The sequence below is a fragment of the Lontra canadensis genome, unplaced genomic scaffold, assembly GCF_010015895.1.
Source record: "Lontra canadensis isolate GAN:19392208 unplaced genomic scaffold, GSC_riverotter_1.0 scaffold47, whole genome shotgun sequence".
In the NCBI taxonomy this organism is placed as follows: domain Eukaryota; kingdom Metazoa; phylum Chordata; class Mammalia; order Carnivora; family Mustelidae; genus Lontra; species Lontra canadensis.
Genome location: NW_022631041.1, coordinates 91,413 through 112,680, shown reverse-complemented (window position 1 = coordinate 112,680; position 21,268 = coordinate 91,413). Strand labels below are relative to the sequence as shown.

The window sequence follows — 21,268 nt, the reverse complement described above, 5'->3', positions numbered from 1 at the left end:
TTTAACTTGACCTTCTCATCTACCTGAGGTGTTGTGGCAGAACTGGCTTTTAGGCAGATTATGATATCACACAACTAGAGAGCTCATTGAATGCTTACAGGACTGGCTTGTTTTCTGCAATTTGACATAGCACAAAAGTTCACACATCTTTGAGAGAATTCAGTACTTAGTATATTCTGTGATCTCCTTTCCCCTCTAATTGTCCCTTATTTGCTCTACAAAAATCAGTAACCCAGTGGAAACATGGATTTCATTGACTGCTGCACTACTTATTAAACTTTGAATTAAAATATTTTTCTTTTTTTCTTAACTGGAATTTGGGATAATTGGGTTGCTTTGAAACAAGAACTATTTGTGTGGAAGATAGGGAACATCAGTAGTTCAAGCGCAGGTTATCACTCCCTCCCCCCACTTATAAGCCTAGGTTAATGTGGGGCACCAGGGTGGCTCAGTCAGTTGGGTGTCTGACTCTTGATCTCAGTTCAAGTCTTGATCTCAGAGTTGAGAGTTCAGGCCCTGCATTGGGCTCCATGCTGGGCACGGAGTCTACTTAAAAATAAATAAATAAATAAAAACAAAAAAAAAAAAACAAGGTGAATGCAGTCTACAGCTCACCGGGTAATATCAGTGAGTAACTATGTGCTGCTGAGAAGCCTAGAGGACAAGGAGCACTGAGAGAGTACAAAGGGAGCCTAAGATCTGTTGCATTCTTCCTTGAAAGCCTTGGTTTGCTTCTAAGCAGTGGAAATCCCACCTGGAGGAGATGCGGGGTCTGGTTCCAAAGCTGGACACAGCATGGAGGCACTGGAAAGCCTGGCATTATCTTCACAGACCCCTCCGTACTGCTCTGGCACTTATGTCTACTTCCCCGTACAAGTAGGCTTTGGGAGGCAGGGGCAATGTCTGTCTCAACCGCTGCTGGACCGTTGCCGCTGAGAATGACCAGGCAGTAAATGTCTGGTGCATGCTACTGAATGAAGGAATGAGTGAGAACTGCTTAGCAGCCCTACCTAGTACTTACTACAGAGGTTTTTCTACCAAGGATTTAAAAGAGACCTACAGGTATTTCCCTTTTTGACCTAAAAATCCTCACTTAAAACAATTATGTCTCTGCTCAGTGGGGAGCCTGCTTCCTCCCCTCTCTGCCTGCCTCTCTGCCTACTTGTGATCTCTGTCTGTCAAAAAAATAAATAAAATCTATTTAAAAAATCATGACTTTCTTCTTGTGCTCTAATGTACAATTTAATGCCTCTACAAACATGTGGTTTAAAAAATCGGTAAGAAAAATGAATATAATGAATCATAGGCAAAGAACAGATGACCTAGTTCGATCAGATTTCAAAGAAGATATGAAAAAGAGAGAATGTAGCGCCACACGATTGCCCTCCACCATTCAACGTTTTAAGGACTCCTGCAGTTTGACAGCTCAAAATCTTTCTCAGATGGCTGGAAACGAAGGTGGGGAATGGAAAAGGAAGAACATTAGTTGAGCGGGGCCCCGGGCCACCATGGACTGGGAAGAGGGATGAGTAGGGCCCGGAAGCCCTGTGGAGAGCCAGAGGATGTGGAGCGTACGAGGTATACCCAGGAAGTTAGAGAGCTTCCAAGAAGAGAGGAAAAGGAAGAATCAATCAGACACCCTACCAGCTTGAACCACAGCCGGGAGCCCGGGTAGCTGTAACTCCCGAGTACATTTCTCAGAATCAGTCTGCCAGCCAGCACCTCAGCCTCCCAGGGCTACATTCCCTGAGGGCCTCAGGAGCTGTTTTACTCCCTCACCTTCTATCTAGTACCTTGCACAATTCCTGCTCTACCCTGCCCTGCGGTCTGCCAATCCTCTGTGTTCTGCCTTTTCGGAGCTAACAAAATCCCAGTCCCGACAAAAACAAGCTTCCATGTTGAAGTGACTTACGGCAAATATTCTTTGAAGTGATTTTTATACTTTTACAATAACCCTAGAATAATAAACAACATAGTGTCTTAACAAAGTGAAATCGTAGTGGCTTCAAGGAACCATGGTTAAACCCACGAGGGGATGTCCTGCCTGAGGATTCTTCAGTTTCCTCTTCTGTCCAGAGCTGCACTCTCAGTGAGGGGGCCATTGGTTGCCTGACCAGTCGCGCTCCAGCCATGCCGCCCAAGCCTTGCTTTCTAGGCTTCCTCATCTGTTTCTTCCCGGCTGGGGTTGTAGGTAAGTACTTCACTTCTTTTTTAGCTGCTCAAGACTTTGTCATCCGAGTCTGCTCAAGGGATTGTTGAAAATGGCTCTACTTTTCCTGGCTTTGTCAAATTTTCAGCTTTCTTCTGACATGAAATGGTCAGAACAGACATGGAGTCAGTTTCTCTCTGCAGCCTGCATAACTCCAGGTGGACTTAATAAGTAGCTACGAAAGGGGAGACACTCAAGAAACTTCATATCCTGAGGAAGGAGAAACCTAGGCCTGGGCTGAGGGCCTGGAACCAAAATGGATCCCAGGAAAAATTTCACCTCATTGTAGCAGTCATATAATGGCTCCTGGGAAGGTAGATGAGTGGCCTTGGTGTGAGCTTTTCATCTTGGTCATTACATTCTATCACTGTCATGGAAGGGACTGAAGATGCTTTTTTTTTTTTTTTTTTTTTCCACTGCCATTTGCTCCCTCTGGAGCTCGGCAATGGGATGGGAGGGTATCGCTTGAGTTTTTATAGTCGGGATCACAGTTGTTCTAGAACTTGAGCGTGCATAAAAATCTTCACACTCCAGTTTCAGAAGTTGACTTCTGGGCTCCACCTCTCCCATCTGCACTTCCAGCAACTCCTTTAGGAAATCCTGATGCAGGCATCACACTGCAAAGTATTGCTAAGAACAACTGTGCCCGTGTTCATGTTCAAAGTTTTTCCTTCTCCTTTTATTTTAGAAACTCAGTCAGCCCATGAGTCTCTGAAGCCTCAGAGAGTACATTTCCAGTCTCGAAATTTCCACAACGTTTTGCACTGGCAGCCTGGGAGGGCTTGCACCAGCAACAGCAGTATCTACTTTGTGCAGTATAAAACGTAAGTAATTTGAGCTTCCTCCAGCTGGGATCAAGATGGCCACTGGGAATATATGCTCTAGAAGACAGTGGAGTGTTAGGATCTTTTTTTCAGCTTCAGAGGGGTTAAGAAGAAGCAGAGGTAGGGACAGTAGCATCTTGTCTCCTTAAATGCCGCCTGGGGACACAAAAGTCTTGATGATGAGCAGTCTGTTGGGGACACACTTCACCCCTCAGAGACGTAGCACTGACACCTTAGGAGCTGAGCCTCTGACTTCCAAGTGGAGCCTGGCACATGGTGGGGTCTCTACATATTTATCTAGTGAATGTTGGACACAGAGTGCTTAGCACGTAGTAGGTACTCAACCAAGCTGACGCTATTGACAGTTGAAGAAGCCGCTGTGGGACACATGGGGATGAGTGCACAAAAGAGATTTTTAATTCAACAGTCACTTTTGAAAACTTAGAAAATTCTTTTCAAAAACAAGTGGCTCCTAGAACATGCTGTGGCATGCTTCTCCCTGTGCTCTGTGGGCTGCTTCTGGGGGATCATTGCCAAAACTCAGATATCATCAGTTCCCTTCCAGGATTGAGGCCAGGAGATAGAAGCTCCTGATTTGCTAATGGTGGGTTTTCCCACTCATCCATTTCTGGGGGTTACTGGGGCTCCTCCTTCTCTTCCATAGTTTGAGATGCTGACTGAGAGATACTGAGACAGCAGATATTACAGTTCCACATTCACGATTTTTCATTCAAAGCTCAGAAGTCAGATGTAGCTGTGGACCGAAATAGCAGTTTTTATTCCATACCCTCATCCATGTCTCTCTAGACGCGAGTAGGTTCAAGGTCAGATTTCCCATTAATTAACCTCCTGTTAATGTCACAAGAACCATTTCCAGAAGTCTTTCAGTCTTTAACTGTTGCTGCTTTTCTCAACATATTTTGCATAGCAACTGTAAAATGTATGCAGCTTTATAATAAAGCTTTCTCTGTTCTAAAAATAGATCTGTGCATAATGGGAGCTATTCCAGCATATAGAATGTAAGGCTTGGTGGTTCTTTTTTATACTTTCCCTTTAGGTAATATAAATAGGGCCTATTGGAGGTCCAGTGTTGACAGTGGATTAGAAGTTGTTTAATGAAGATTAAACTTTAGGACCCTGTGGGAGAATTTTATACTCATAATTCTTCTTCTTAAAGAGGACTCCTCAACTTTATGAGATTCAGATTACTTGGATCCATTCCTCTCTATATGATATTTTCAAGAGCACAATGCAGATTTATATTTTTGAAGCCTCTCACTTTATTCTATTCCTTTCATGTGGGTCTACTGTTAATATCTGTCCCACTTGGGATAGGACAAAAAATGAGGTATCACATTACCAAGAGAAACTAGCCACTATAGCTAAATTCAGCTAGCAAAGGCCATATATCAACAATAAATAACAATTAAAAACATCAAATTGTGCCCAATACTTGTAACAGGTTTTGCTCTAACGGTATCCTTTGATAAAATGCCGCTGCTGCCACTGTAAAATTTACAAAGTCCAGACACTGGAAGTATTCCTCATTATGTGGCTGGAAAGCTAGATTTCAGGTCTTTCCACAAATATTTTGGGAAGACTTCTGCCCCACCTTCCCATTTCTACTCTGTTCCCACCGTCATTTATTGTGTCCTCTGATTTGTGACGGAAAACGAAGGGAACCATTCATCTTCCGTTCTGCCGTTGTACCGTCACATACTCTTGGGCTGAGTCAACCTATCTGCATCTTTATGGGCTTTTTTCATGGGCTCCCTTCCCTCACTCCTAGTTCCTGATTTCAGGGCTCCCTCACTACAACCCCCACTCCATTTTCAATGAAAAAATTGAGCAGATGTGTTGGGTAAGCAATACCTGAGATGAAAATTGGTAGTGACTTCTCAGAATTGGCCACATTACTCAACAGCAGACCGATGAGAAGTGAAGAAAACCACAGGGTTGAAACCTCAGAAGCATTAAGGATGTGGGAAGCTAGTACTCAAAAATGGAAGTTGGTTCATATACCAGAAGAAAAACTTCACTCTTAAAAAACCCAAAGCCCTTTTGCTACGATACAGAAGATGTCAGGCTTCAGTTTATCTTTCAGCAGGATAACGCTTTGATTAACAAGAATAAAAACTTTTTTAAAGATACTGGAGAAAACCTGGAAGCTTTCACAGGGGTACTGACCTTGGAGGACAAATCCCAACCGGTCTAAAAAATTAATAGACTGAAAAAATGGAAAACTCCTTCAGTTGGAAAAACAACTACTACAACAACAACAACATCAACCCTCAGATCTTTGTCTTTTCCCTTCTGCAGGTACGGACAGAGACAATGGAAAAATAAAGAGGACTGTTGGGGTATTCTAGAATTCTTTTGCGACCTTACCAATGAAACATCAGATATACAGGAACCTTACTATGGGCGAGTGAGGACCACCTCTGCTGGGATCCCCTCAGGCTGGACCATGACACGGCGCTTCACTCCCTGGTGGGAAAGTGAGTTCCGTGGAGTTTCTTTGCATTTGCTCTTCCTGCCCCTGAGTAGCCCCACGGAGCAGGCTCTGTGCTTTGCTGAACTCTAGGCATCACGTCATTTGACCTAATTCTCAGAACATCCCTGGAAGATGGCTTTGACTAACCTTGTTTTATAGCCCATGAAATCAAGGCACTGAGGGTCCAGTGGTTGGCCGGTCTTATGGCTTGTACCACCCAAGTGAAGATTCCCATTCTGCTGCATCTGACTGCAGGGCCACAGTCTAGTCTGCTGCCAGACTGCCAGCTCCTATGAGGAGAAGTAGTTTCACACAGCAGAAAAGGAGTCCTAATGCTTTTCCCGAGCATGGGAGTGAAATTCCTGAAAATACACTTCAGAAATAAAGACTTCTTGTCATTCCCCCCCAAACGAGAGACAAGAAGTTTGCCCTTATATTCATTCCTCAATGACATATATTCTTTTTCTAATTTAGTCATAATCCTAGAATAATATAATCTAAAATGTAAATTATAAAATAAACCATTACCATGTAAGAGTAGACAAAAGAGTAAGAGGAAAAGAAAAGTGTTTAATGTATATATATAAAAAGACATGCATACCAAAGCAAGAAAGAAAATATGGGTATTTACTGCAGTCCTCATAATCACCATTAGCCATGAAGGTAGTTAATATTTATAACTTTTTACAGTATTTTTTAAATTTTTTAAAAGATTTTATTTACTTTTTTGAGAGGAGAGAGAGAGAGCATGAGGAGGAGGAGGGTCAGAGGGAGAAGCAAACTCCCTTCCAAGCAGGGAGCCTGACGCAGGACTCGATCCCGAGACTCCAGAATCATGACCTGAGCTGAAGGCAGTTGCTTAACTAACTGAGCCACCCACGTACCCCAACTTTTCTCACTATTAACTCAGTGTTCACTTTCATTCCAGCCAGTACCTCAGCTCCTCATTCTAATGGAGTTGGGGTCCTTTTGGTCTTTTCCTGTGTTCGTTTAACATAACCTTACATTAATTTTTATCATTGACTATAGGAGCTGTAAGATGTGCCACAGAGGATACCAAGCATACTTCTACCTGGCCCTTGTTGTATAAATAGCAACTCTGCTTCTCCTTGATACTCAGAACCAGGGGCCCAGACAACACACAAGGACCTCATTTTCTCCTTGTTGGTTAAATGGCATGAAAAGCTCCTCATAGTCAGGAGGCAGCTTCGACTTCCAATCTTATAATCAAGTGTATGGGAAACAAAGCATTTCATGAGTTGTTCATCATATTTAATAGTAAGAATCAGCCCTCCCACTTCTACTTCTTATATCCTAGGCCAGTGAATGTCTGTGAAAGAAAGAGCGCCATATATTGGTCACAAGATTAGAACATATACCAGCTCCCAAGGTCCTGTCTCTCAAACTGAGTTTTCAATTAGCCATTTTATCTTTCTGTGAAGTGGGGGTTTCTAAGTGATGGGATATATCAGAAGGCCAAATATTCCTTTGGGTATGAGACTGACTTCACCTCTTCCACATTAACTTGGTTCTTCTCTCGTAAGCAATATATCCTCAAATATTATGCTCATGAATAAAATATCACTACATTCATTGTAGGGTAGTCAGCAGGAATGTTGATAAAAGCCTTGAAGCAGGAAAGTGTCCATTCCACTGTCTCTTGTCCCTTCACCATTAGAAGGGATAAAAAAAAATCTACTCTATACAGTGAACTATACTAGGGGTTCAGCATTGGTCCTCCTTACAGGGAAGTTAGACTCTCAGTAGTGTCAGTCTAGCTTTGCCCAAAGGAAGTCCATATGTTGAGTCTCTATATAGTCTCCATCCCTCTCACACTGCCATTTTGTTCCTGAGCCTGAGGAGCAAGTAGGAGACACTGGAGAAATAAGCTTTCACTGCCTCCATGTAGAGTTTTTAAAACAACTTTATTGAGATATAATTGACACCCTTTTCAATTAACTATATAATGAGTACAATTCAGCAGTTTTTAGTATATTGATGGATATTACCACCTTCACTTATAGTCAATTTTAGAACGTTTTCATTACCTCAAAAAGAAACACTATACTCCTTGGCTATCACCTTATTTATTTATTTATTTATTTGACAGTGAGAGAGAGAGATCACAAGTAGGCATAGGGACAGGCAGAGAGAGCGGGGAAAGCAGGCTGAGCAGCTCTGCTGAGCAGAGAGCCTGATGCGTGGCTTGATCCCAGGACCCTGAGATCATGACCTGAGCCGAAGGCAGAGTCTTAACCCACTGAGCCACCCAGACGCCCCAGCTATCACCTTCTTATTCTCTCATTTTTGCAGCCCCTTAGCCCAAGGCAACCACTAATCTACTTTCTGTATGTACAGAGTTAGGGAACTCAAATATTCTTGACATTTCACATGAATGAAATCATATAATATGTGGTCTTTTGTGACTGGCCACTTAGCATTTTCAAGGTTCACTCAGCATGTATCAGTACTTCTTTCTGTGACTAAATAATATTTCAGTACATGAATGTATCAGATTTTGTTTATCCATTCCTCAGTTGATGGACATTTGAATTGTTTTTACATTTTGGCTATTATAAATAGTGTTCCTATAAACATTCATGTACAAGTTTTGTGTAAACAAATGTTTTTATTTCTCTTAGGTATATACATAGAAGTGAAATCTCTAGGTCTCATGGTAACCCTATGTTTAATCATTAGAGAAACTGCCAGACTCTTTTCCAAAGTCACTGCACCATTGTACATTCCCTTTAGCTGTGTATGAGGTTTCCTATTTTTCCACATCCTTAGCAATATCTCCCTGACTTTTTGATTATAGCATCTTAGTCGGTATGAAGTGGTAAGTATCTCATGTTTTTTGTTTTGTTTGTTTGAAAGAGAGAGAGAGAGAGAGCATGAGAGCAGGGAGAGAGGGAGAATGAGAAGCAGACTCTCCACTGAGCAGGGAGCCTGACACAGGCCTTGACCCCTGGACTCCAGGATCATGACCTGAGCTAAAGGCAGACACTTAATGGAGTGGGCCAACTAGGCACCCCCCTCATATGGTTTTGATTTTCATTTCCCTGATTAAGGATGTTACATATCTTTTCATGTGTTTATTGGCCATTTGTGTATCTCTCTTGGAGAATTATCTATTTAACTCCTGTGCCCATTTTTAAGTTGGATTATTTGTCTTTTTATTATTAAGTTATAAGAGTTCTTAATATATTATGATACCAGACCTTAGTCAGATATATGATTTTCAAACATTTTCTCCCATTGTGTGGTTTGTCCTTTCACTTTCTTGATGGAGTGATTTGAAGCACAAAAGCTTTTAATTTTGATGAAATCCAATCTATTTTCCCCTGTTGCTCATGCTTTTGGTATATCTAAAAATCTTTTGCCAAGTCTAAGGCTATAGAGGTTTATCTTAAGTTTTCTTAAAATGAGTCTTACAGTTTTAGCTCTTATATTTAGGTCTGTGATCCATTTTGGTTCATTTTTGTGTATGGTGTGAGGTAAGTGTCTACCTTCATTCTTTCATAAATGGCCATCCAGTTGTCTAGTGTCATTTGTTGAAAAGGCTATTCTTTTACCCTTGAATGATCTTGGTGCTCTTGGTGAAAATATGTTAATCACAGACCTGTGTGTTTACTTCTAAACTTTCAATTTGTTTCCAATGATCAATATGTCTTTCCTCATGCCAGTACCACACTGTCTTTTTTTTTTCCTTAAGATTTTATCTATCCATTTGTGAGTGAGAGAGAACAAGTGGGAGGGAGTGGCAAAGGGAGAGGGAGAGACTTCCCACTGAGCTGGGAGCCCAATGCCAGGCTTGATCCCAGGACCCTGGGATCACGACCTGAGCTGAAGGCAGACACTTAACTGACTGAGCCACCCAGGGAACCCTACACTGTCTTGATTACTGCTGCTTTGTGGCAGATTTTGAAGTTGGAAAGTGTGAGCCCTCCTACTTTGTTCTTCTTTTCCAAGATGGTTTTGGCTATTCTGGTCTCTTGCAATTCTATATCCGCCTAGATTTTTGAAAACTTCCTTTTGGTAAGTGTATTTTGCTTTGCATTCACCTGGACACAGAAATATTTGCTCAGAGGTCCATCCATATACTTCTTATCCAGACCTCCTGCCACCAACTGAGTGTGTATAGTACTATAGCAGTCCACTTCTGGCCAGTACCCTCATGTCATGCAGAACCTTCTGGGAATAAGTTTTCTTCCCCCCCTTACTTAAGTTAAGTGGTCATTAGGACTCCTCAAGATGCCATAACTATAGAGGAAGAAAAAGTAATAGAGCAGTAGATGTAGTTGCACTGAACTACCTACTTTCACAAACTAATTTGATGGTAAGACCTGCTAAAAGCTGGACTCCTAGAATCCATTTCCACTTAATGTTGGCATTTTATGATGTTCTACATCAGAAGACACCCAGTTCATGATAGGAAATTCAGGTCACATGTTTCCTTGATTTCACTTGATTCAAGTGTTCCATTTTTATCTGAGCTCAGGAAGTCTGGAAATTTTTCTAAAAAGGAAAATAGTTATTTTCTAAAGAGGGAATGACTTTGTGCCAAAAATCCCAGGACTCAGAACTGCCACAGTCTCTAAATAGCATCCTGATCTGCCACAGATAATTTGAAGATTGTTAGATTTCCTGGATCATAAAAGTGGCAGAGCTGCTTGTTTGCAACATGAACTAGTTGAGAAGTCTGTCATTTAGTCTGGGTCCTTCTCAAAGCTGAAAATCTTATGGATTACTTTGCAAATGGGTAACACAACTAAATGTGGTATGTGTCTCCTACAAAATGCATAGAGGCCCAACAAACCCAGTGATACTTTCTTTGCAGTAGAGGATGCAAAGTGAAGCAACTTGCCTTTCACTGGAGAGGAAATGTCTCAACAAACCCCAGAGGAAATTTAACTCCAACACTCAGGTTCAGTGTATCTTCCTTAAGCATCTATAGTGCGTAGGACTTTAGGATACCAAGTTCAATCAGTATTGGATGAGCAGTTTAGTGGACCAACATGATATCCTGTGGTACAAAGATCAAAGACCCTGTAGATTATATGTGACAGAGATCCAGATGAAATGAAAGCCAAGTGAAAGGAAATTGTTCTGGTGCTTTCTAATTATTGAACAAAGGAAAAAATTCTCCAGCCAGTAGCTATATTGGTTGGCTCCAGAACAGAGATACTGCAGCTAAAAAGCAATGACACCATGGTCACCACCTGAATAGGTTTGCAATTTTCCTTTTTATCAGTCAAGATCCATCTTTTTTGGAAGAGGAGGGTATAATTAAAATAAATGAGTCAAGTGGGGAAGTGATACATCTCACTACCTCTGCACTTCTCAAGGTGTTTTGATGCACAAATTTTGTTCAAAAGAGAAACTCCATTGACTTCCACTTGACCTTCCATCCCATAATAACTTCCATGGATCAGGGAACCGGAATGGAAATGATATCTGTCAGTTGTGTATTATCTCATTAAATTTACTTTTATTATCTGACCACTATAAGAACACACTATAAGAGGAATTCTGAGTTTGCAGAGATAATTATCAACTCAGGGTCCCATTTCTGGCCAGAGTCTATACTTACCTTTCTCCAATTCACAATTATTCTCTAGGGAAAGATGAAAGATTTATCATAAAACTGGTAGCATTATTACTTCTCTTGCCTTCCAAATCTCACCCTAGTGATCTAACTAGTGCAATGTCTAATTAAATCCAAACTAGTTAGATCATGTCCAGAATGTTAGATGCATTGGAATTTAGAAAAAAGGTATCTTTAGTTTTGCAAATCTTCAACTAGTAGAAGAGTGGAATGGGAATTGAGCAAACTATCCATGGCATCCAGCACAGTATTTCTTGGAATACCACAAGATTCAAGCCCAATACACTCTACCAATTCTTTGGTTGAGGAAAAAGAGACTTTATGACCAAGCTGGTATATGACAAAGAGGGAGTTTGCAGCGTAGTTTAATTGCTATATTCAAGCCTAGAAAAGGGGTCAAGTTCAAATTTGTTCCTCAAACAAAGCTTTCTTGAGTGTGAGCCATTAGGTTAGTTGATAAGATTAGCCAAAGACATTGGCTGAGATGAGCGTCAACTCAATTATATTTTAATTTAAATAGTGTTGCGTTGAGAAGGATTTGTGTTCTTTCTGTATGACTCTCCTATGAAGGATAAAAGCCCCAAAACTAAAAAAGCCTTCTGCCAGGACTTCTTAAGAAGAATAGGAAAGCAATGTGTAGCACAGTCAAAACTGGAGCGACTGTTGTGGAAGAGATAATGAGACCCCTGCTCACTTGCCTGTTTCCTTACCTCCAGCTTTGCCTTTCTTGCCACAGGTCCTGAGGCTTTCTGAAAATAATGTTTTGAAAAACACGTTGCTAGGCTATAAGGATAGCATGTTCCTAGAGTCTGTGATACAGGCCTAATGAATCAACTAGCTGCATTGACTCACCTGAGATCTGTTTCTGAACATTGGGGTGTGGTTTTAGGTTAAGGGGTTCTGGCTCCTGGTATCTATCTAGGGACAAAGCAACATTAAAAAAAATTCTTAAGTTATAGCAGCATTTGAGGCTCAGTATGATTTCAGTATTTTTTAAATTAAATATTTTCTTGAATTAGAATGAGCTGTGGAGTTTTGGAGTAGACCTGATTTTCTAATGGAGTGACTTAAAGTCAGATTAAATAATCACCTTGGCTCCATTCATTCCACAAGTATTTATGAAGCACTTACTATGTTCTGGGCATTATACTAGGTCTTAGGGAGAAAATAGCAAGCACATCAGACACAAAAAAGTTTCTTTCTTCGTAGAGATTTCTGTTTAATGGAGAAGACAGACTTTAATAAAATAGTAATACAAACAAACATAACATGATACTAATGGCAGGTGGTACAAAGGAGATCCACAGTCGTATCAGAGCCTCGTCGAGGAGGGACCTGATCAGGGATGTCAGGAAGAGCATCTCTGGAGAAATGACACTTGAGCTAATATCTAAAGATGATTACAGGTTAACTAGACAAAAAAAAGTTGGAGGATTTCCAAGCAAAGGGAATAACATTGGCAAAGGTCCTCTGGCAGGAGGAAGCAGGCCAAGTATAAGAGTCTGAAAGACAGACACATGGTGAAGAAGAGCGGGCAGGAGGGATGTGAAAAAAGAGGGGACTGGAGAGATAGAACAAAAATGAAAATTTTCTATTAAGGAGTTATGACTTCTTCTATATAAATGTAAAGTGATTTTTTTAAAAAGATGTTATTTATTTCGGTGCCTGAGTGGCTCAGTTGGTTAATCATCCATCTTTGGCTCAGGTCATGATCCCCAAGTCCCAGGATCAAGTCTCACATCAGGTTCCCTGATCAGCAGGGAGTCTGCTTCTCCCTCTGCCCTACACCCCACTTGTGCTCTCTAGCTCTCGCTCGCTCTCTCTCTCAAATAAATAAATAAAATCATTAAAAAAATAAAGATTTATTTATATTAGAGAGAGAGAGCATACATGAGGCAGGGAGGGGTTGAGGGAAATAATCTCAAGCAGACTCCCCACTGAGCACGGAGACTGACATGGGGCTGGATCTCACCACCTGGAGGTCATGACTTGAGCCAAAATCAAGAGTCAGACACTTAATTGACTGAGCCACTCAGGCATCCCTGGAAAAATATAAGGTAATTTTAATGAGGAATTACGTGATCAGATTTGTGTATTGAAAAGATGACTTCAGCTATATTTGGAAGTACAGATCAGAAAAAGAAGAGCAATTGAGTTAGTGAGTTCTTGTAATAGTCTGTAAGAGTCAGGATTTGGCTTGAATTAGGATAATGGAAAGGATATAGAAAATTTATCATTGAAGAGACATTTGGTAGGAAAAATTGGTAGGGCTTGGTGATGGGTTGCATGTAGAAATAAGGAAGAAGGACATGTCAAAGATGACTTCCAAGCTTCTGGCTTGCATAATTGGATGAATCCCTAAGACTTTTTTTTATGAGGTTTGATGGAAAAAGTTCAGTTTGATGGGGTACAAAGTATTGGAGATCATAGGTCAATTTTAAATATGTTGAGTTTAACATGTTTTTCAGATATCCAAGGGAAATATCTATGCATATATCCCAACTCTCTAAGACATACATTTGCATATAATACAATGGGCATGGATAGGACTGCCTAGGCAGGAAGAAGTATTGAGAAGGAATGTTGGTAAGGTCAGGTATTGAAAGAATCTCAACAAAGGATGCCTGAGTAGGGAAGCTATATCTCACAAGGAGAAATAACCAACAAGGTAGGAGGAAACCAGAGGACTGATATATGCTCTGGGAAGAGAGTGTTTCAAGGAGAGAGTTACTCGAGTAAAATGGACTTGTAAGGTCAAGTAATCTTAAACTGTCCATTGTAACACACTCACAATTGAGTGCAAAGGTCAAGAATGGTCACTCAGTTACAAAGCTCAGCATCCTAGATGACAATCCAGGAGCTCCTGTGATGTCTGCAGCCAGGCTCACTGGTATCCTAAGCCAATACTTTAAATACATACTTCACCCGTATTTAAGATGAAGTATCACATTGAGCAACCAAATCTAAGACGATGAAGGTGTATATTCAAAGGACAGGTTCTACATGCATATGATTAAAAGAAATTCTCCAGTAATAATAACTTAGGCCAGAAGGGGCAAAGACTGGTCAGCTTACACAAAAATATTTTAGTGAAAAAGAGATAATATAATCTTACCAGTATTCATCTTTAACAAATGTCTGCCAATTGAAGTATGTCTAAACTCTGAGACATGTTAGTAAAAAAGGACTGGATTTTTTGGTTTTTGGTTTTTTGTTGCTAGATATGTGACAAGAATGTTAGAAATACATTTTCTATCTAGGAGAAAATTAAACATACGTCAAACTAGCCTATAAAACTAAGCAATAACTCCTTCTCAGCTTGCAAGGGGTAGACAAAGTGTCTGTGGTCACTAGAATTTGGAGCATGGAAATCACAGAGGATTAAATACCAGCCACTTCACAAAATTAAAGTGTAAACAAAGGGGAAATCCTTCACTAAGCAATTCGGCAAAATTTCTGACATTTGACAAGTGGATTAACAACTTTTGGTTTCAGATTAAATGGGGTGGGAGTTTGTGTGGGTAGAAACTGTCCTCTTCTAATATGCTTTCAAAGTCTGGATAAAACATTTCACATTCTCTTAAAGAAGAACATGAGAGAAAGGAAAGGAAATCTCCAGGGGCCAAAACAAAGTAGCTGGAAACCAGAAGGAAAACCAGAGGATAAACAAAGTAAAGCCTTATTGTTCTGAGAGTATTTTCCTAGTTTGGGAACTAGACCCTGAGTGGTAACAGCCATTCCTGGGGCAGAGGACCAGGTTGTAGGTGAGCACAAGGTGGAGAGTTACAACTAATACCCTCACAAAATCTTGAACACTTGAAGGGCTCCTATAAATAAAAGAGCAGACTAGGAAAAGCCCATCCAAGAAAGAGGAAACAAAGGAGGGCATATGTTTCAGTATTGACTCTGTTACCAATTAGGTATTTCCTAAATTCATAAAGCCTTGAGATTTAAATATAATCCAACTTTGTATTTCAGTAAACACCAACTTGAGGTTGAATCAGGTTGATATGGCCTCAGGACAGCTTGCAGACACAAAACCAAATGTCAGAGTTCAGAGGGAATGCAACATGAATAGGGTCATTTGATCTGTGTCCTCAGTGTAGTTCAGTGAAGTTAACTATGGTCTAATTGAGACTAAATAAGACAATAAATCTTGTTCCCCTACATCGTCCATTTTACAAAATCAAGTCTGGCTGGCTGAAAAACTATAAAACTCAGCAGCTGTAGCTTGTAGGCCAAAGTGCCTGCTTCTATTTTTGTCAAGAATATTCTGATGTAGCATAATCACACCCATTCATTTACATTTTGCCTGCAACTGCTTCCATGCTACAAAAGCCATGGCAAAGTGAAGTAGTTACAACAGACACATATACTGCCCGAAAGCCTGAAGTATTTATCACCTGACCTTTTACAGAAAATGTCTGCTGACTACTATTCCATAAGATAACATGGGAGAATATTTTCATGACTTTGGGATAGGCAGATTCCTAAAAGTACTAATGCTGAAGGAAATGGCTAATAAATTGGACTACACTAAAGTTAAGAATTTCTATTTACCAAAATATACCATTAAAATAAATAAAATGCAAGTCACAGAAGATATTTACAATGTCCCTGATAAAGGATTATGTTTGAAATGTACAAAGAACTCTTACAAATCAATAAGAAGACCAGATAACCAATTAAAAAATGAGCAAAACACTTGAATAGCTCTTTGCAAAAAAGGGCATTCGAATGGCCAATAGGCACATGAAATTCCATTAGTCCTCAGGAAAATGCAACTCAGAAACACAATGAATTGGTATTATACACTTACCAGAATGGCCAAAATTAAAACTTGTAAAAAATAATATTGTCAAGTGTTATAATGTGAAAAAGAGGAACTTTCATATACCACTTAACGGAATATAAATTGGTGTGTCCACTGAAACATGGAAATATCTATAAGAGCTAAACCTATATAAAACAACCTAAGCCTATGAATAAATTGCAATAGTCATACATTTAAATACTACATAGCAACCAAAAGAACAAACTCTTAATACATGCAACATGGATGAATATTTATATATATTCCCATATATATATAATCTATGTAGATTCCTATATATATAATATATATAATATGTATATATCATATATATTCACATATATATATTAATTTGCTAGGGCTGCCACAGGATACCACAGAATGCCACAGACTGCCTGCTTAAACAACAGAAATTTATTTTCCCACAGTTCTGAGGCTAGAAGTCCAAGGCCAAAGTGCCAGCAGGTTTGGTTTCTTCCAAGGTCTCTCTCCTTGGCTTTCTCTCTGTGTCCTCACATAGCCAGCTCCCTGTGCTCATGCATGCCCATGTCTTTTACAGACACCAGTCATATTGGATTAGGGCCCACCCATACCACCCATGAAGTCAGTCTGACTTCATTTTACCTTAATTACCTCTTTAAAGTGCTTATCTCCAAATACGGTCATATTCTGAGGTATGAGGGATTAGAGCTTCATCCGATGAATTCTCAGGGGATACAATTCAGCCCATAATTTCATATATACATATATGCATATATGAAATTTCATGTAAATATATATAGTGAAAGAAGCCAGACACAAAAATAGTATGTATTGCATGATTTCAAAAACTAATGTATATGGGAGCACCTGGGTGACTCAGTCTGTTAAGCATCCAACTCTAGATTTTGACTCAGGTCATGATCTTGGGGCCATGGGATCGAGCCCCACAGCAAGCTCCATACTCAGTATGGAGTCTCCTTGAGATTCTCTCTCTCTCTCTCTCTCTCTCTCTGCCCCTCCCCTGCTCAGGTGTTCATACGTTCTCTTTCTCTCTCAATGAATGAATAAAATCTTAAAAAAAAAAAAAAAAAAGAAACAACTAATGTATATGGTGATAGAAGTCAGGACAATTGTGGTTATCATCTGGGGTTAAGTAATGGGAAAGAACATGAAGGAAGTTTCTGGAGTGCTAATAATGTCCTGTTTTTAATCTGGATAATAGCTATTCAGGAGTGTTTATTTGTAAAGATTTGTTGAGCCATATGATTTACTTATATAGGATTTATTTATTTGTCAATATCTATCTTATAGGTCAATAAAAGTTTATTTAAAATTTAAAAATTCATACTTCCTGGTTGGGGAGATAGCATGATCATGAAGGTGGACGTACCCAGATCATTCTGACCCCTGCAACTTCCCCAAGCATGGGGAACTCTGCTGCACAATTTCTGCTGGTAGGGGGTTGTGTTCAGGCTTTCCTCTGATTTAAAAAAAAAATTTTAATTAAATTTAAAAAAATTCAAACAAAAGCAACAAAAAAGAAAGTATCAACTTTAGACATGTGCTCACAATAAAAACACAAGGGAGCAGATCAGTATAAGCAAATTTGGAACAAACAGTCACCTAGTGGACTACCCTTTCAAGTATTTATAATAGTGGAAGCTGATAGCAAAGTAAATAAAGACATAGCAGAGGAAATAAAAGCATAATCAAAGTACAAAAATTTTTTTAAGGACCAGATTGAAAAAGATCCAAATAGAGCTCATTAAAATGAAAAAAAAAATCATTGAACTAAAAGAAAATGTAATATGGGGATTTAAAAGTCAGTTCAGACATGGCTGAATAGTAAATTGGTGGGCTGGAAAACAGGTCTGAAAATAAGAAATTCTAACAGAAGTTGAATTGAAATTCCAGAAGATGAGCATATATATCTCTCTATTCACCTATCTGTCTATATTATCTTTCTTATCTATCGAGAATGGTTAATTTTTAAGAATTATAAAAGATATGAATCTATAAACTGAAAATATGTAATGAATATCAAAGGAGATGACAACAACAATATCCATCAAACAATTAATTCCACCTAGGATTATTATAGTTAATCTGAGGAAAACTAAAGTGACCACTAATTTATCCAATATTCTTTCCTAATTCATAATGATCTAGTTAATGATATCAAGATAAAAGGACCAAAAATTCTCTCTCTGGATCATTCCCATGCTATTCCATAGCATATAACATAATCCTGTAGAATGAATTTTATAGCAACATGTTCAAACAGTTTTAAAGCTACTATGAAATTTTGCATCTTTTAAGAACCTACAGAATATCAGGGCGCCTGGGTGGCTCAGTTGTTAATTGGCTGCCTTCGGCTCAGGTCATGATCCCAGGGTCCTGGGATAGAGCCCCGCATTGGGGGCTTCTCCCTCTCCCACTCCCCCTGCTTGTGTTCCCTCTCTCGCTGTGCCTCTCTCTGTCAAATAAATAAATAAAATCTTTAAAGAAAAAAAAAAGAACCTACAAAATATTTGCCCTACTCTAAGATCTCCACCCAAATAACTTTTTACACTTCATTTCCCAAAACAATCACTGTGGGCTGGGGAAATGACGGATAAACTTCTCCTTAAAGCTGAACCAGAAGGTATGAATCTTTGCAAAGAAAAAATTATCTTTAAAGAAACTTCTCAGACATTCCTATTTTAGGTTTCAGCAGTATCTCTTCATAATGATTTCGGCCAGATCTCTGAATTTAATCGTGACTTGTTATCTACAATGTGTCCATGTGAAATATTATATTTTTTGAATGATTTGTCAAGTTTTCCTATTCTTTCTCCAGCAAGAATAGATCCTCCAGTCATGAATATAACCCAAGTTAATGGATCTTTGTTGGTGATTCTCCATGCTCCAAATTTACCATATAGAGACCAAAAAGGAAAAAATGTATCAATAGAAGATTATTATGAGCTAGTATACCGAGTCTTTATAATTAATAATTCACTGGAAAAGGTAAGTTCAGGTGAATAGATAAGTTTGGTATTTTTCTTTTGTTCACTTAAGTAACATTTTAGCTTTAAAGTGTGTCTTCTCTTTTGCCACTCAATCCCCTCTTACTTTTCTTAACCTTTTTTTTAAGTTCCTTCTCACTTCCACCATCACTGATAAATAATTAGCTCTTGGCATCACCATTACAACTCTTGTGTATGTCTATCTGTGTTTGTGCTTTGTTCAGCTGGTGTCCACTTAATCTTGCTTGCATATCTAAAGATTACTGTTAATTATATTTAATTTCATTTGATGACCATGCATACTCATTTTTATGGATTTTACACAAACTGTTTTTTTTAATTTTTAATGCTCAATGATTCATTAGTTGTGTATAACAGTGCTCATCCCAACACGTGCCCTCCTTAATACCTATGACCCAGTTACCCCATCCTCCCACTGCCCTCCCTTCTGTAACCCTCACTTTGTTTCCCAAAGTGCAAAGTCTCTCATGGTTTGCCTACCTCTCTGATTTATTCCCATTCAGTTTTCCCTCTTTTCCCCTGTTGTCCTCCGAGCTATTCCTTATGGTCCACATATCAGTGAAACCATATATTTGTACTTCTCTGCTTGACTTATTTCACTCAGCATAATCCCTTCCAGTTCCATCCATGTCATTGCAAACGGTAGGTATTCATCCTTTCTGATGGCTGAGTAATATTCCATTGTGAATATGGACCACATCTTCTTTATCCATTCGTCTGTTGAAGGGCATCTAAACTCCATCCACAGTTTGGCTATCATGGACATTGCTCCTATGAACATTGGGGCACACATTTGAAGTGACTTTTGCATCTTAGCATTATGTCTTTATGCCAACTTTGCTATCATATTTTAATCCACCTTCAGTGCCTTTATCTTGTTTGATGATTAACTGAATGTTCCTTTTCAGTATGCATTTAAGGCAGGGTTCCTTTAGTTCTAAGCAACAGAAACCTATTTGAACTGGTTCAACTGGGGGGGGGCAGTTATTAGGAGGTAACAAGTGAACTTAGGGACAGACAGATGCAAAAAAGAAAGTTCTGCCAGGCTTGGAAGTCTGGGAAGGACAAATGGAGAAGTGGGTCTTAAAGGATCTGAGTTCATCCCTCTGGCAACATGTTGTGTGTCTCCAGCGGTCTCCCTGTCTCCTCCATTCTCTTCACAGTCCAAATTCTTAGAAAAGAGACTCTGGCCACTGGGTCAGCTAGTCAGCAGCCCTCATGTTGCATGTACACAACCATGATCTGTCCCTTTATCAGGCTCTGAATGAGGACTCTGGAGGAGTATGTGTCTGGGAAGAAACCCTATAATCTAGCTACTACCAAGACTATGGACAACTTACTAATTTTATCAAAAATAGAGCAAATCAGTGACTAACCAAAAACTATTTATCATCTTATTTTGCCCCTTTATGTATAGGAGCAAAAGGTATATGAAGGAACTGGCAGAGTTGTTGAAATTGGAGCTCTGGCACCTGGCTCTGCTTACTGTGTGGTGGCTGAAATTTATCAACTCATGCTAGGCCGAAGAAGTCAGAGAAGTGAAGAAAGATGTGTGGAACTTCCTTGAAGGGGTATGGAGTGCTCCACAACATGGCAATCAAAAGCTCTCTGAGAGTGGGATGGCTCATTGTTGAAGCATCTCACTGAAAGCTGTGTTTATATTTTCTTGATGCGGTGTTCACTATTACACTTTGGGGAACGCTTTGCTTATCCATTCTTTCTTCCTTTACATTTTACTATAAACTGATTTAGGCAACCCCACTCAAAACATTGGAATTAGGGGTGCCTGGGTGGCTCAGTGGGTTAAAACCTCTGCCTTCAGCTCAGGTCATGTTCTCAGGGTCCTGGGATTGAGCCCCTCATCGGGTTCTCTGCACAGCGGGGAGCCTGCTTCCTCCTCTCTCTCTGCCTGCCTCTCTGCCTACTTGGATCTCTGTCTGTCAAATAAATAAATAAAATCTTTAAAAAAATTGGAATTAAAAGGGGAGATGGGGAATAAAGGGCTCTCTGAAATACAGAATTTTATATCTCAATGTAACATCCTAACAACAATCTGCATTGCTCTAAGACAGCTAAATAAACACTCAAGGGCCAAAGTAAGAGCAGACATTTAACAAAATATTGTTGGATTCATTTTTTAAAGGTAATGTTACCGGCAAAAACAATTCTGAAGCAATCCTTTTTCACTCTCTACTGAGACAGTTAACTTGACATACATAGGCCAACTTTTACATAAATGGAACTTTCACATGAATGAATATTTTCCCGTACATTTCCTATTTCATATGAATATACTTTTTTATACATTT

The 21,268-nt window shown here is 39.5% G+C and overlaps 1 protein-coding gene and 1 pseudogene across 2 annotated transcripts; both read left to right on the top strand.

The window, feature by feature from the left end:
• Window positions 1-1,835: 1,835 nt before the first annotated feature.
• On the top strand, window positions 1,836-20,770 carry IL22RA2 (interleukin 22 receptor subunit alpha 2). Of its 2 annotated transcripts, XM_032873008.1 has the most exons (5): window positions 1,836-2,191; window positions 2,898-3,033; window positions 5,353-5,531; window positions 18,770-18,939; window positions 20,377-20,770. In XM_032873008.1, the coding sequence occupies exons 1-5, from the start codon at window positions 2,131-2,133 to the stop codon at window positions 20,524-20,526; spliced, it is 696 nt and encodes a 231-aa protein (XP_032728899.1). In that variant the 5' UTR covers window positions 1,836-2,130; the 3' UTR covers window positions 20,527-20,770. The 2 variants fall into 2 exon arrangements, with proteins under 2 accessions (XP_032728899.1, XP_032728898.1); XM_032873007.1 differs by lacking the exon at window positions 1,836-2,191 and having other exon boundaries at window positions 2,764-3,033.
• LOC116876820 lies at window positions 17,275-17,413 on the top strand (annotated as a pseudogene).
• Window positions 20,771-21,268: the final 498 nt, after the last annotated feature.